This window comes from Dicentrarchus labrax, unplaced genomic scaffold, assembly GCF_905237075.1.
Source record: "Dicentrarchus labrax unplaced genomic scaffold, dlabrax2021, whole genome shotgun sequence".
In the NCBI taxonomy this organism is placed as follows: domain Eukaryota; kingdom Metazoa; phylum Chordata; class Actinopteri; family Moronidae; genus Dicentrarchus; species Dicentrarchus labrax.
The window spans coordinates 14,120,804-14,134,259 of NW_026136704.1; the positions used below are offsets into that span (position 1 = coordinate 14,120,804).

The 13,456-nt window shown below is 39.5% G+C and overlaps 2 protein-coding genes across 5 annotated transcripts in view; one reads left to right on the forward strand and one right to left on the reverse strand.

Annotated features, from left to right (window-relative positions):
- The window catches only part of veph1 (ventricular zone expressed PH domain-containing 1), a 78,385-nt gene extending 74,520 nt beyond the window's left edge, over nucleotides 1–3,865 (reverse strand). For 2 of the 3 annotated variants that reach the window (XM_051396856.1, XM_051396857.1), the window contains exon 1: nucleotides 3,629–3,861. The gene's annotated coding sequence lies outside the window, so the exon portion shown is untranslated. Of the gene's footprint in view, nucleotides 1–3,628 lie in introns of all 3 variants that reach the window. The other variant, XM_051396858.1, reaches the window with a different exon arrangement.
- Nucleotides 3,866–5,565: 1,700 nt separating this feature from the next.
- On the forward strand, nucleotides 5,566–13,195 carry LOC127361846 (lysosomal amino acid transporter 1 homolog). 2 transcript variants are annotated; one of them, XM_051396885.1, is made up of 9 exons: nucleotides 5,566–5,719; nucleotides 6,027–6,072; nucleotides 6,160–6,452; nucleotides 6,562–6,691; nucleotides 7,203–7,290; nucleotides 8,033–8,142; nucleotides 8,369–8,470; nucleotides 9,573–9,758; nucleotides 10,385–13,195. In XM_051396885.1, the coding sequence occupies exons 3-9, from the start codon at nucleotides 6,250–6,252 to the stop codon at nucleotides 10,499–10,501; spliced, it is 936 nt and encodes a 311-aa protein (XP_051252845.1). In that variant the 5' UTR covers nucleotides 5,566–5,719; nucleotides 6,027–6,072; nucleotides 6,160–6,249; the 3' UTR covers nucleotides 10,502–13,195. The 2 variants fall into 2 exon arrangements, with proteins under 2 accessions (XP_051252845.1, XP_051252844.1); XM_051396884.1 differs by having other exon boundaries at nucleotides 6,027–6,452.
- The last annotated feature ends 261 nt before the right edge of the window (nucleotides 13,196–13,456 follow it).

The following is a 13,456-nucleotide window of genomic DNA, read 5'->3' on the forward strand; positions in this document are numbered from 1 at the left end:
AATAATGCAGGAGTACATGCTGGAGTGTGTTAACATTTATAGCACTTGTTTCTGGGTGTTGGGAAAGTTGAAGGGTATCCTGAGAAATAAGGCTTACTTAATTAAATAAAAAACATGAGCCAGTGTGTGCAGTTAAACTCCAAAAAGTCCTATTGTGGCTTCTATACTTTACTTTATTTCCATCCATCAAAAACAACTGGAACTACAACTACTAACTTAGTTATCTAAATAGCCACAGTGAGACATAAACATGCACGGTCTCATTTGATCTGATCTAGGGCTGCAACTGATGATTATTTTATTATTATTGATTAATCTACAAAATAGATTGACCTATATTATTATATATATATATTGCTGATTTTGTTAAATTAAAAGTTTAAAACCACAAATATATTCAGTTTACAGTGATATGAAAACAGAGAAAACCAGCAAATCTTCACACTGAAGAAGCTCGAATCAGGTTATATTTTTGTTTGAAAAATTACTTAATTAATAATTGATTATCGAAATAGTTGGACATTATCTTTCTGTCAGTCAACTACTCAACTAATCCATTTAGTTCTAATCGGCATAACTGTCAAAATGCCTCATGTGCTGGTCCTGAAATAACTTCCTGAGCAAAAATCCACTGTCCATATTAATGGTCTGATAAAAGGCTGGGTGCGTTGATAGTTATTCCCTATAACTGGGCCAATCAGTTATGTAACTGATGCCATGAATTTCATGAATAAGTAAGATGAATAAGTCACAAAGAAGAGATTCCCTTAAGACTTCTTTGGAAATAGGTCTAGACAACTCAGTTAGGACTTCTTGAAAGACAGACTCCTGAGGTTTAGCTTAGGAACATACTGTAGGAGTGTACTGTATTATATATATATGTGTGTGTGTGTGTGTGTGTTTGTGTGTGTGTGTGTGTGTGTGTGTGTGTGTGTGGGAGAAAGGGAAAGTTCTCCATTATTTATGCCCTGCAGTTATGCAGCTGTGGAGCTACGATTGGGAATTACAGTACGACAGGAGCTGGAGAAAATAGCTACTGTAAAACATACTGAAGCCACGAAAAGGTAAAGACAGACAGAATGGGAATGGTGGAAAGACCGAGAGCGGACGTGAATATTTCACGTTCTCTCTGGAGAGCCGTCACTGTGGACGTGATAAGACAATCCATAAGCGGATCAGCTTTATTACTATCACTTAAATGTGGGGTGTAAGAAAATATCGACACGCTTGTTTTGTAAAACTGTATCAATTCTCAAAAACATTGTATTGGCACAACTGTTAGATAGCAGTTTTGTAAATGTAAACTGAGGTCTATGATTTTAGATGTACAGGGACTGTGATGAATACAAAAGTAAGTTTAATGCATATAGTGGTCTTTAATTTATAAAATTATAAAATTGCGATATGTTGCCTTGAATCGTAACCCCCTGTATTTATACGTATTATGAAGCCAAGTTTCTTGCCAATACACAGCCCAACAGGAGTGCTACAGTATGTAGTAATAAATAATGGTGGATAAAAGTTAACTGTCTTGCTCTGTAATACCTTAAGAACAAAAGTTTTTCTTTATAAACTCTCAGCTTTAACCCAAATTTGTCACACAAAAATATCTTTTGGGACCCACCGTGCTGGATTCCAAGGTGAAACTAATTTGAATCTGAGGGGGGAAAAAAGATCCACTTCTAAAAGAAGGTCTATGTAGGCTGATTTGAATTGACTTCACTGTGTGTTTGTCAGATGTGTGCAGGGTTAGTGCCTGTGTGTGTGTGTCTGTGTGTGAGTCTCTGCAGGCATAACTGTGTCAAATGCCAGTGAATCTAAGCTAAAGTGTGGCAGTGGGGGGTTCCTCTTTGCTCTCCAGTTTGGCTCTGCTGCGCTGTGAGACTCAACCACTGAGACGATTTCCATAGCAGGGAAGAGAAGTGCTGGTTGGAATAGTGCATTACCGCCACACTCTGCCAACTAACATCTACGCACATTTTCTTCGCCATTTATTATTCATTACTCCCCGCTGCCTTCCGCAGCCCAAACTCAAGAGTCTCGCCCTGAGAGCTGAACGGAAGCATGTTCTGGTTTCAGCGTACAGGTCTGAACCAGGAGTACGGGCTTAAAGGAATAAATTCAGTGCATTAAACGTTAGGACCTCGTTCTTAATAGCTGCTTTCATATTTCCTCAATGCATGTTTAATATGTTTCTAAGTTTAGAAATCTTTTCATAGCTTGCATCCTCCAGTTTATCTAGGTTTCCTGCTTCCTGAGTGAGCAAGTGGGTTTAATAGGTGATTCAGAATTACTGCTGCTTGCTTGCAATAGGTGCATATCATGGAGGAAACAATGTCTAATACATGAAGCTGGTTCTTAAAAAATGACTTCCTTTTTTTGGTAGCTGAAAATCACCTACATGCCATCAGTACAATGAAAGCAAAGATACAAAGAAATAACTCATAAACACATTCTAGTCATCCTCTAGGAAAACTGAGTGTGTCAACATATGTACCTACTGGGGAACCAAGTCACATGATAAAGCTAATTAAAGACTTGCAATCCAGTGTAAAGCACATGAATATATGCTTTAAAAGATACAATAAAATATGATCATATTTAATTTAGGTCATCACAGTCTGGAGAGAAGCAAGTGAATGAATGTGGTCCTCAGTGTGTGTCCATTTATCTGTCCTGTGACAAACTGGCAGCTTCAACCTGGAACATAGTGAATTTGTCAGGAATGGAGAATGAATGAAAACATGAATGAATACATGGATGTTAAGTTGTAGTAATAACGTATAAAACTAATAGTTCAAGTCCAATGTCCTTCGTCCTGGGACATCAACGTCTGTCTCACAAGTCTGTGACCTTGAGGAGTCCCCCCCTACACACACACACACACACACACACACACACACACACACACCACCCCACCCCTCCTCTCTGTATTCACACACACAAGTGGAGCAACAGTAGATTTCGACTTGGACAGAACATTCAGAGAAAAAATGCACAGACTAAATGTGAGTAATGCGACTGAACTTGCCTTTCAAGCTCCCAGAGCACATTCCACTGTATTTACACCGAAACACCGAGAGAGAGAGAGAGAGAGAGAGAGAGAGAGACTGCATGGAAGTGAAGCAGGTGTAAAATAAGTCTAGAATACCACAATGTTTCCAGCAAAAATAGATAAAAATGTTCACTAATATGCTATATGTGCCTCTCTACACTTTAAATGTTTTATTTCTACAGCCTGAGGTTAGTGTGTGCAGCCTGCAAACACACTGTCAGCATATGCAATAATTAACAAGTATTTAACCATGAATTACATTCAGTGCTCATGGCAACAAACGACGAAAACCCCTCTCCAATCCACCTGCGCGCTGTCCCGAGGATTCCTCGTTGCGTTCCCTGACTAAAAGGTATTTGATGCGTGATTATGGAAGATTATGGCACATCCGTGCTTTGACCGCCGATTTCACCTCATCCAGTCAACTTTCCCGACATCGAGGAATGCGAGTGGCATTCATGCATTCAGCCCGGCAACGCGTTCCTGTCTCTAATGACAGAATGCCATGCAACAAGAAAAAAAAAAACAAGACCTGATTCAGCCCCTTCACACCTACAGCGTCGGACAGCTTACCTGCTCCGTGCAGGACGAGGACGCACAGACACTGGATGAGGAGCTTCGTTCAGTGCCTCCAAACCTCGGTCCAAAGCGGCACATAGCAACACAAATGATCCCCGCACAGCTCCAAGTTCCCCCACAGAGCATGCCTTATATCCATCCTCGTCGGCCACCATTGGAAAGCGCGCCATCGTGCGGCCGACGAGAGCGCGCGGCGCAACAGGTGGATGGAGGCAGGGACAGGTTAGGGTGCTGCCTTCAGGTACAACCGGGAACTATAGTAACTACGATGACTTTTTATGACCTACGCAAGTAGCTCATGCATACTGACTAAGACTGGTTTAACTTTAACTCTTTGCACATGTAGAGTTTAGTTTTTAGTTATACGCTGCTTGAAATATTTTGCACACCATTTTACTGTAAACTGCATACATCAGTGTATATATGTTTCATTAAAGTCTTATTATTTTCTAATATATCTTTATAACATTTTTTATTAACATAATTGTGTGATTATTTATTGTACTTTTACACTTTTTTTGCCCTACATTCCCCTATGCTGCTGTGTCTGACTTAAATTTCTCCCACTGGGCAACAATAAAGGAACATCTTATCCTACTGGTCTTCTCTCAGCTCGTTACAGAGTACCAAAACATCAGGTGTCACTGCAAATTAGATTCTGTACTTTTAGTTGTAAGTCGTTCAAGACTTAATAAACCTGTAACTACAACTACAGTCAGCATCAATTCCTTTTAATGCTGATAAAACATTTAACATTGAACTAACATAAAATGGTACCTGTTGTGGCATCAATACCATGTGAACTGATTTCTAAAATATATTAAACTTGTTGTGACAGGGTCCATTTTGCTCTTGTTTTCACCACCTAACACATTGTGATCTAATCATTCTGGGAGTTTACAAGGAGCTCTTTGGTACCACAGATTGAGAGATGTTGGATGAGGCTTAATGACCACAGTTCAATGTTTGCTTGAATCCCATAATGATACTGCTGACAGCAACTATTTAAATGGGGAGCAGAGGAAAAGATAAAGGCCCTGTTACATTTATTTGTTTGGTCCTACAAAAAGTTCAAAAGTTTAAGTTTGTCTTAAACACATTATATCAGGATAGTAGCTACTAGTGAAAGTAGAAGCACTACTAGCACTAGTAGCAGTAGTATTGTTTAAATAAAAAATTACAATTGTACAAAACAATATGAGGGCTGTACCAGAAAAGAGTTAAGAATATTCTTCAGTCTATTAAAAGTGTTCGCTGGCCTGAATTTATCTTGTTTATGTATTTAGGTCCATATGATCAGTAGGTGGTGCTATTTCTCCAGACATCAGCCAGCGGAAGTGAAGCTAGAACATATGTGAGCGGTTTCCGGCGCGTCAAAGTAATAGAAGTCATGAATTCACCTTTGGCTTCAAAATAGAAGCACATGATTTGACACCTTTCAGTGGTTACTGGTGTGAGGTTAGCACACATCAGCAATTTTAAACCTATATTGAAATATTGGAATTATTAGATTAAACTGAGTAAGTTTGTAAAATAATTGCGATAAAGCGTACTCTACAAGGGCTACATGCATTTCCTCTTAAAACATGGCCTGTATTGTCTTTTACACTCGTACAGGCCGCTGAATACCATACAGACAACATTAAAGGATATCTTCTACCTTGTAAATCTCTATTTTACATTATATATGTAGCTGTTGCCGTGAAGCTTGTGCATAGAGTTACATCCTATTTGTGCAGTCAGTGTATCTGGACCTATGTGTAAATGAGATACACAATAACATTATTTATTACAAACTAATCACGACATATGGTCCTTATTATCCATTTGCTAATCAGTAATTTTCCAAATATAAAAATGTCCTGTCCGTTTGGATATTATTTTGAAAATCCCCACCGGATATTGTGATGCCATTCAGGATGTCTTGACACTTGAGGGACATCAGCGATGGATGACAGCATCAGGAGCTAATCTGTGCTACTCTTCAAAGGCTCAAACAGTGTTTACAGGAGCTGGTGAGGATGTGGGGAAAGTTTACGGAGACCCACAAACACTCTGCAGTCGGTACCGAGTCCGTTTTGTCAGGTGAGCGCTTACTGGAAGATCATTTTAGCCATCTTTGTTTGTTAGCATCCTCATCCTCAAGTCTATGGGAATTCTTCTAAACAATGACAGTGTGTAAAGCTAATGCATATTAAGCTAAAATGAGCCTGTCGGTGTTTATCTGGGAGTAAACAAGGTGTCCTAATTAGATAAACATCACAAATATGGAAACATTTCCCGATATATAAGCGTCATTATTAATTTGGCAGTAACTCTTAAGCAGCCTAACATTCCTCACAGTTTTCGTTGTGGATTTTAATTCATAGTCTGGTTTATTTGTCTCTTGTAGGCTCGTCAAATGTCAGAACAAAATCTCCACACATCCGTTTTATGAGGTAGGTAGGTGTGTCAGACCTGATTTCATCAGGTTTGGGTTTATGTTGCCAGAATAAAACACACATCTACTTACGATTTGGAAGCAGCGCTAGCAGCAGGAGCCAGGAGGTCAGAGCCAGGAGGTCAGAGCCAGGAGGTCAGAGCCTGCAGCCGGCGGACAGAGCCAGCATCTCGCCATGGCCACTGCGCGCTTCCCCGGGAAGAGTGTGGACGTGGCCGCCGCCAACTGGACGGCCCCGGCACTGGGCCGGCCAGTGTGTGTCAACGGGACGCCGTGGATCCTGTACCTGCTGGAGGAGTGTGTGGATAATGTGTGGGAATACTGCAGCGTGGTGATAGGACTCATATCCATGTTCTGCTTTCTGCTGTCCACTTTACCGTAAGTATCAAGTGTTGGATCTTGAGGTGAAACTCAAAGTGTTTGTGATTATCCAAGTTATCTATCTATCTATCTATCTATCTATCTATCTATCTATCTATCTATCTAGGCAGGTCTATGAGGCCTATCGGAACGGCAAAGTGGAGGAAGCCATGTCTTTTGGCTTTCTTTTCTTCCTCTTCAGTGGAGACGTGACCAGCTTTGCAGGCTGCTACCTCACTAGCCAGCTGCCCATTCAGGTGAACACACACACATACTCACACCAACATGAACTGCCTATCCTGTCTCATTTGTAGCTGTTGAGACCTTGGATTGCGTATGTCTGTACTGTGAACTCAGGACGGGTCATTTCCTCTCTTGTCTTTGAAATTGGACGGACAAGCTGAGCTCAGGTCTTTTTTTTCCTGCAGGCATTTTCACATGTATGTGTCTCTATTGTTGTGTTTGAAACTGGAAAATGTTTTATAACTGTTACGTTTTGTCGCCATCTTCAGATAGAAGAACATTTCAATGGCACAAGACTCCTGGGGTTTTGAATCTTAACATGAATTGGTGAATTGAAAATGAACCCTTGCACAGTACTACCAGTCACAATCATTTAAAGCTTGTTCTCATTGTACCTTTTCCTAAGTCATCACTAAACAGTATGAACTTATCTACACATAGCCAACAAATGTTATGAGTGAAGTTGCAAAATCAGATTTTATAACTAAGCTGTGAATGTCTTTTTTTTCCGTGTCCATCTCTCAGGTAGTCACAGTGGTGTTCTACATCTTCACAGACCTGATTCTCATCTCCCAGTTTCTCTACTATAAGATCAAGAACAGCTCCAGCAGAAGTAAGCCCCGACATTATCTCTGCTCTTGAGTTAAAATGGGCTGTGTGAGTCAACCTTATCGCATAACTATGAGGAAGGAAGTTATCCTGCTGTTGGCAAATTAACAGCATGACATCAAAAAGTGAAAGTAAGAACTTGTCAGCTGTAAGACGCTGTCACCTTACTGCCTGTATGAAGAAAATAAGAAACTACAAATCTGGGATCACTGCTCCATATCTCACTAATGCTGAAGAGATCATAAATACTGTAATTAAGAGTGTTTCGTGATAAAAACACTGACAAGTTGTCATTTTCTTGTCTGATAATCACGCTAAGTTACTGTGTAAGATTTCCCACTGGACAGAGTTTCTCCCAGATATACTGAGATTATGTTGATTCCAACCCTCATAATAATGAGTGAGCTTACTAATAGTATATAGTTTATAGTTTTACATTATGATGTAAATATTTGTTCCACAAATGAGATAAATACAACAGGACATTACAGTTCCAGCTGTTTATGAGTGGTTACCACTAAAGCCAAAAGTGCATGACTGGCTAATGATACATCTTACAGCGACGTATCAAAGACAGCACATAGCTTTGTTAGTTTTATTTTATGCAGCATTTGTTACCGGCTACTTTTAATGTCAAACAATAGGTGTAGACACTATGTGTAGACGTCAGCTAATGCAAAGGATTGAAGGACTCTTTGCTTGTGTCTTCACTGTCAGTTCTTTGTGTTGTGTGTTTTTTGCTCTAGAAAGCCCTGTGTTGAAGTGGCTGTGCTTCATGTGGTGTGGTGCTGCTACCTTAGCTCTGCTGGCCTTACCCAAACTCCTCATAGACAATAGTACAACTTTAGACACCCAGGTAGGTAAATTGTGTGAGGTATACTGTATATATTCCCATATATATGTGTGTAGTCATTAGATTTAAGTGTTAATCAAATTTGTGTTGTTATTTGTCCTGTTTATTGAATACACATTAACTCACTTTTGACTGCACATTGTGACTGTACTGTTTCTTGTGTAGGTGCAATATTTTGACCCTTTTCACCCTCTCTCTCTCGCTCTCTGTGTGTCCTCATCGTTGCCAGAGTCCAACTACCTCTAAATCAGTGGAAATCACTGGCTATATATGTGGATACCTGGCATCTGTCTTCTACCTCTGCTCTCGTTTGCCCCAGCTTTATAAAAATGTAAGTGACTATTTGTTGGTGTGATTCATTTGACATGTGGAGTTTGTTTCCCCGTTTTCTCTCTAACGTGGTCTGCATGTGAGCCGTGCCATCCTGACGGGGAGATCTTGGACAGCGTTCTCAGGGTCTGATCCAGGAGGGCCATTTAAAAAAAAACAAAACTGTACTTATTATTCGTCCATTAGTCATAAACGGGTACTGTGTTTGTGTGTTTGATGAGGGAGGTGGGATTTGTGTGTTTGTATATACAGAATGTGTGTTAAAATGAGAACCAGACGTTGGAGACAATGGTGCTGTTGTGCTTGGAGAAACATCCTGGCTCGACTGCAGCTATTAATCACCAGAAGGGGGATCATCTTAGTATGCTGCCAATGCCAGAGAAACTCCTGGGCACACACACACACACACACACACACACACAAACACACCCCCCTGATTATTGTAAATCATGTAAGTCGGACTTGCCCCGTGAAAATTCCTACATGTTCAAACGTGCTTGTTTTTTTGGCAAAAAGCCCAAAACATTTTAACCTTGTCATTCCTAGTGGCAGGTTACTCATCCAGTTTGGTGAAACAAAAAAAAGTGGTAGAGTAGATGATTACCTTCAGTATTACTATGGCAAACACTTGCTTCTTGCCTAGTATTGTTTGAGTCCAGCCCATGTAGTAATCTACAGGGCATTCACATTATGTTGGGTATAAAACTCCATTATTCAGTCAAGGTTAAAAGGTTTCTATGGTTTCACAATATTGGATGGGTGCTCTCGTTCCTGGTCACTTATGATAGGAGCGATGAACTCAGTTAGTGTGTGTATTTCAGCTACACCGACAGAACAGTTCCATGCTCGACACAATACAGTGTTTGTTTGAAGAATGAATTCATTGTTGGTTATCATTCCTTCAGGGGGTTTGTTGGTGGCAATAAAAAGATAGTATGACACCAGCCTTATCGTTTCAGTTTGTTACGGTTGTCTGTCTCTGTTTGGAGCACAAGTTCACCGGAAGCTATGTAATTGTTGTTTGTGAAACTGAAACCTGGCTTGTGGTTAACATATATTACCCAACCTTTTCCTTTTTGTCCTTTATTTTCTATCCATTCTAGTTCCAGCGGCAGTCTACAGAGGGCACCTCTTACCTATTGTTTGCCCTGGCTATGATGGGCAATGGGACATATGGGTTGAGCGTCATCGTGGTCCTGCCTGCTCTGAGGGGCTCCAAACAGACCTTCATCATCAAACATCTGGCCTGGCTCATTGGCAGTCTGGGAGTCCTCATACTTGACTTCTTTGTATCCTTCAGCAATGTAGCAGTGTCGAATACTCGTTCACATCCTAAATGATCCATATCCAGGCATACAGTAAGTATAGCTTATAACATCTCTGCACATACAGTATGTTTTAAATGACAGTCAACATGTTATTTGAGCACTCTTGCTATAGATGTTAACTTATTGTATGTATCACATGATAGGTGCTAATTGTACTAATGAATTGCATTTGGACAGTGCAACTTTATGAAGTGGCAACGGTTGTCTATGTAGTGTTTACATTTACAGTCTTTGGAGGGTTATGTAAGCGCCTTCACAAAAATACTGACTGACATGTTTGAATTACATGCATGCCACGTACTTTAAGTTATATTTTGACATTTTGGAGGAAGTTTGTTAATTCCCTGTCTTGCTGAGAGTTAGATACCGTTGTCTGTAAACTCCAGTTAGCTTAACATAAAGACTGGAAGGTGGGGGTGGGAATAGGGCACTGGCTTTGGTCTGAAGGTACCACCTGGAGGTCCCTCATCTAGTTTTGTACCCTTTGACAGAGCCAGGCTAGCTTCCACTCTTTGTGCTAAGCTGGCTGCCTGGCTGTAGTGTGTAGTGTATTTCCCCTGTTTCTGTATGAGCCTTGACTTTGTCAGGTGACTGCCCAGTTCATCCTGTACAGGAGGAACACCTCTACTAAAAGCAGCACGCTAATCGGCATCCCAGAAGTAGAGCCACTTCTGTGCGAGGAAGTGGAACTGTCGGTGTTATAGGACACAGAGGGGACGACAACATGGACCACTTACACAAGAATGGACTGGTCAGTCTGTGGTTTGTTTTGGATAATTCAGTGGCTTCTCGGTGGTCATTGATTTACTCGTTTCAACCTAAGAGAACAAAGACATTGCAGAAGTGTTGTAGAAGATAATAGTCGGCTATTCTAGTGCGTCTTTATAGTCTGATATTCTGCTGTGAATAGGACAAACACCACGATCAACTCTTCTATTGGTTTAATGTTGTATTAAGGCAGGAAAAGATCTGCTCAATAAATGTTTCTGTTCACTGGTTAGTGTAGTTCAATTTAGTACCACTTTAGACACATTTCTGTCTGAGTAAACATGACTGAAATCTTTTTCTGGTAATGAGTGCTGTCATTTTCAAATGGTCCCCTGGGATTTCTTAATTTTGAGTTGGATGGAATAAATGTGTTTTTATTTGCCATTGGGGACTGTACACACCCAGAAGGGGGGGGGAGGGGGTGTAAATCCCAGACATCTTTTCACCAATGCAAGCATTATGGAAGAATGAAGTGCCTGTTTTATTTACACATTTCTGACAGGGTAAACACAGACGTAGAGGATTGCAGTGTTAAACAAGGATGCATGGTATGGGATTTAAGTTTGGTATGCGAGTGCCATAACATACACAGTAATAGAGGAACCAACACTAATGCTAACAGGAAATTATCTTGCAAAACATTAGAACGCAAGACGTATGTCATATGACATTAAATAGACAGGATGTGGACGTCTGCAGGGGTATAATGGCCTCATTCCTGTTTAAAGGGGTGTTCCGTTTTTTTTGGTTCAAGCTCTCCTGGGTAAACATACTGTTTGTGCCTTTTTTTTAAACTTAAAATCTTAATATAAATGCACTCTATATCAATTTTTAAATTAAGTCAGGTTTCTAAGTTAGTGACTGTTTTATTTAAGATGTTGTTTTTCTTAGAAAATGAAGTGGGACCTTTTTCTCTTTTTTACCCTCTAATATGATCTGTGTCTGTAAGTGTTGTGTGAGTGGCATTAAGAGTAATGACAACCTTTTTTGTAACATCATCACGTCATTCAAAGACATGGAAGAGAGAAAGGGGGTTAGTGATGATGTATTTTCAGAGAGAACAGGAACATTAATGGGATGCTATTGAGAGACTTGTTAAAGTAATGAGGTTCAAAATTAGCTTCCTGTTTCTATTCTGTCAACAGGTTTAAAGCAGAGGAGACGCTCTTGTCGACTCCAATTTATTTTTAAAACACTTAAAAACACCTTGTTAGCTTCATTACAGTCGTTCACATACTGGCACAACACAAATAGATGACAACAAAGGAGAAAACAACAAATAAACAAATCGTTCTCTTATTGATGAGCACTTAGCAAACCTATCCACACATCAATGTTGTGCCAAATGTTAGACAGTATGTATGTGGTGCTGTCACCGTTTAACCTGCTCATCTGCATCAATAGAGTACCGTGTACTTGCCGAGATCTGCAGATTTCTCTACCTCATTGTTATAGTGTGGATTTCTCCCAGTGTGCATGAAGAGCCGGCTCGTAACTAGAGCACAATGGGAGATTAATCGAGCACACGTTGCGTTTAAAAATGTGAAATAACGTCGTAACATCTGTTTTATAAAGTAACAGTTAAGTATAATATTATCACAATCTCATGAATATGACTCACTGGCTATAGTCAGGTGATGCAATAATGTGGACTTATGTACATATGGGGGGTTTGTTATGAATTAAGTTACTGAAAAGGACGTTTATTTGCAAATATATGCAATTAGAGTCAAATGTTTTTGCAAATTATTTTTGTATTGCACGATTCATACTTTGATCTCCCTTCTTAATTATTTCTGAATTAATCTTTTTCAATCTAGCACTAGAAAAGTTCATATTTATTGTTTATATTGCTACTGTATACAGTGGTTCCCAGCCTGGGGGTCGGGACCCCAACTGGGTGTCGCCAAAGCTTCACAGATGGTCGCAGGGCCTTGAGGATTTTAAGGGGTGTAGGAAAACTTAAAAGATGTACACAGGAGGACTACATCTCAGCATTTTGTTCATTTATGTGAAGAAAACTAAATTAAATTGTCATTTTTAAAGTTTTTAATGTTTTTTTTTTTTTTATGTTTTATTTAAGCTTGAAACTTTGAAGACATGACAACAAGCTATATTCACAGAGCTTTCACTCTCTGATAAACATAATAAAAGCCAGAGGTTAAAACAACCAAATAGCTAAAAGAACTATGTACTAGGAGTTTGACTAAAATAATAAAATAATCTGCTAAAGATTCATCAAAATTGGTTGTTCTACCCAAATTTCCTGAAATATCCATAAAATATGTCACTTTGTCAGGAGTAGTCAGTTTACTCAATGCTAGAAAAGGGGTCTCTTCAGGACAAAGGCTGGGAACCACTGATATATAACATGTATTATTTATAAGATGTAGTTTTTACTTTAATAGTGACACAATTGCTAAGATATATTTATTTTCTTTAAGCATACTGTGCATTTTACTGTACATGGCCAACTTTATTGTAATTCTAAGCTCTGTGCCAGGGTATGTTTACTGCCAGTGTCCTCTTATAAAGCCTGTATGTAAAAAAAACCACTGTATGTATGATAATAACTATGTATAATGTATGAAACTTGAATAAACTGCAATACACAGCATATCATCAGTTAACACGTGTGCCTATGTTGATTTTAAAGAGAAGGGACCTAGAGACACATTTCTTTAAAGGGAGCTAAATACATAATTATCTCGGGATAATAAAGTATCACATTATGAATGTAAGCTCTGTCCTGTGGTGGCTGTAAAACTTACACAGCTGAAAAGAATTAAGTATGCTTGGCTACATCTCTGACAGATATAGTCATTTCTAAAGCCGCTGTTACTTTACACAAAAAGGCAATAAACATGTTTGTAGGTAAGTTTTAGCTTATA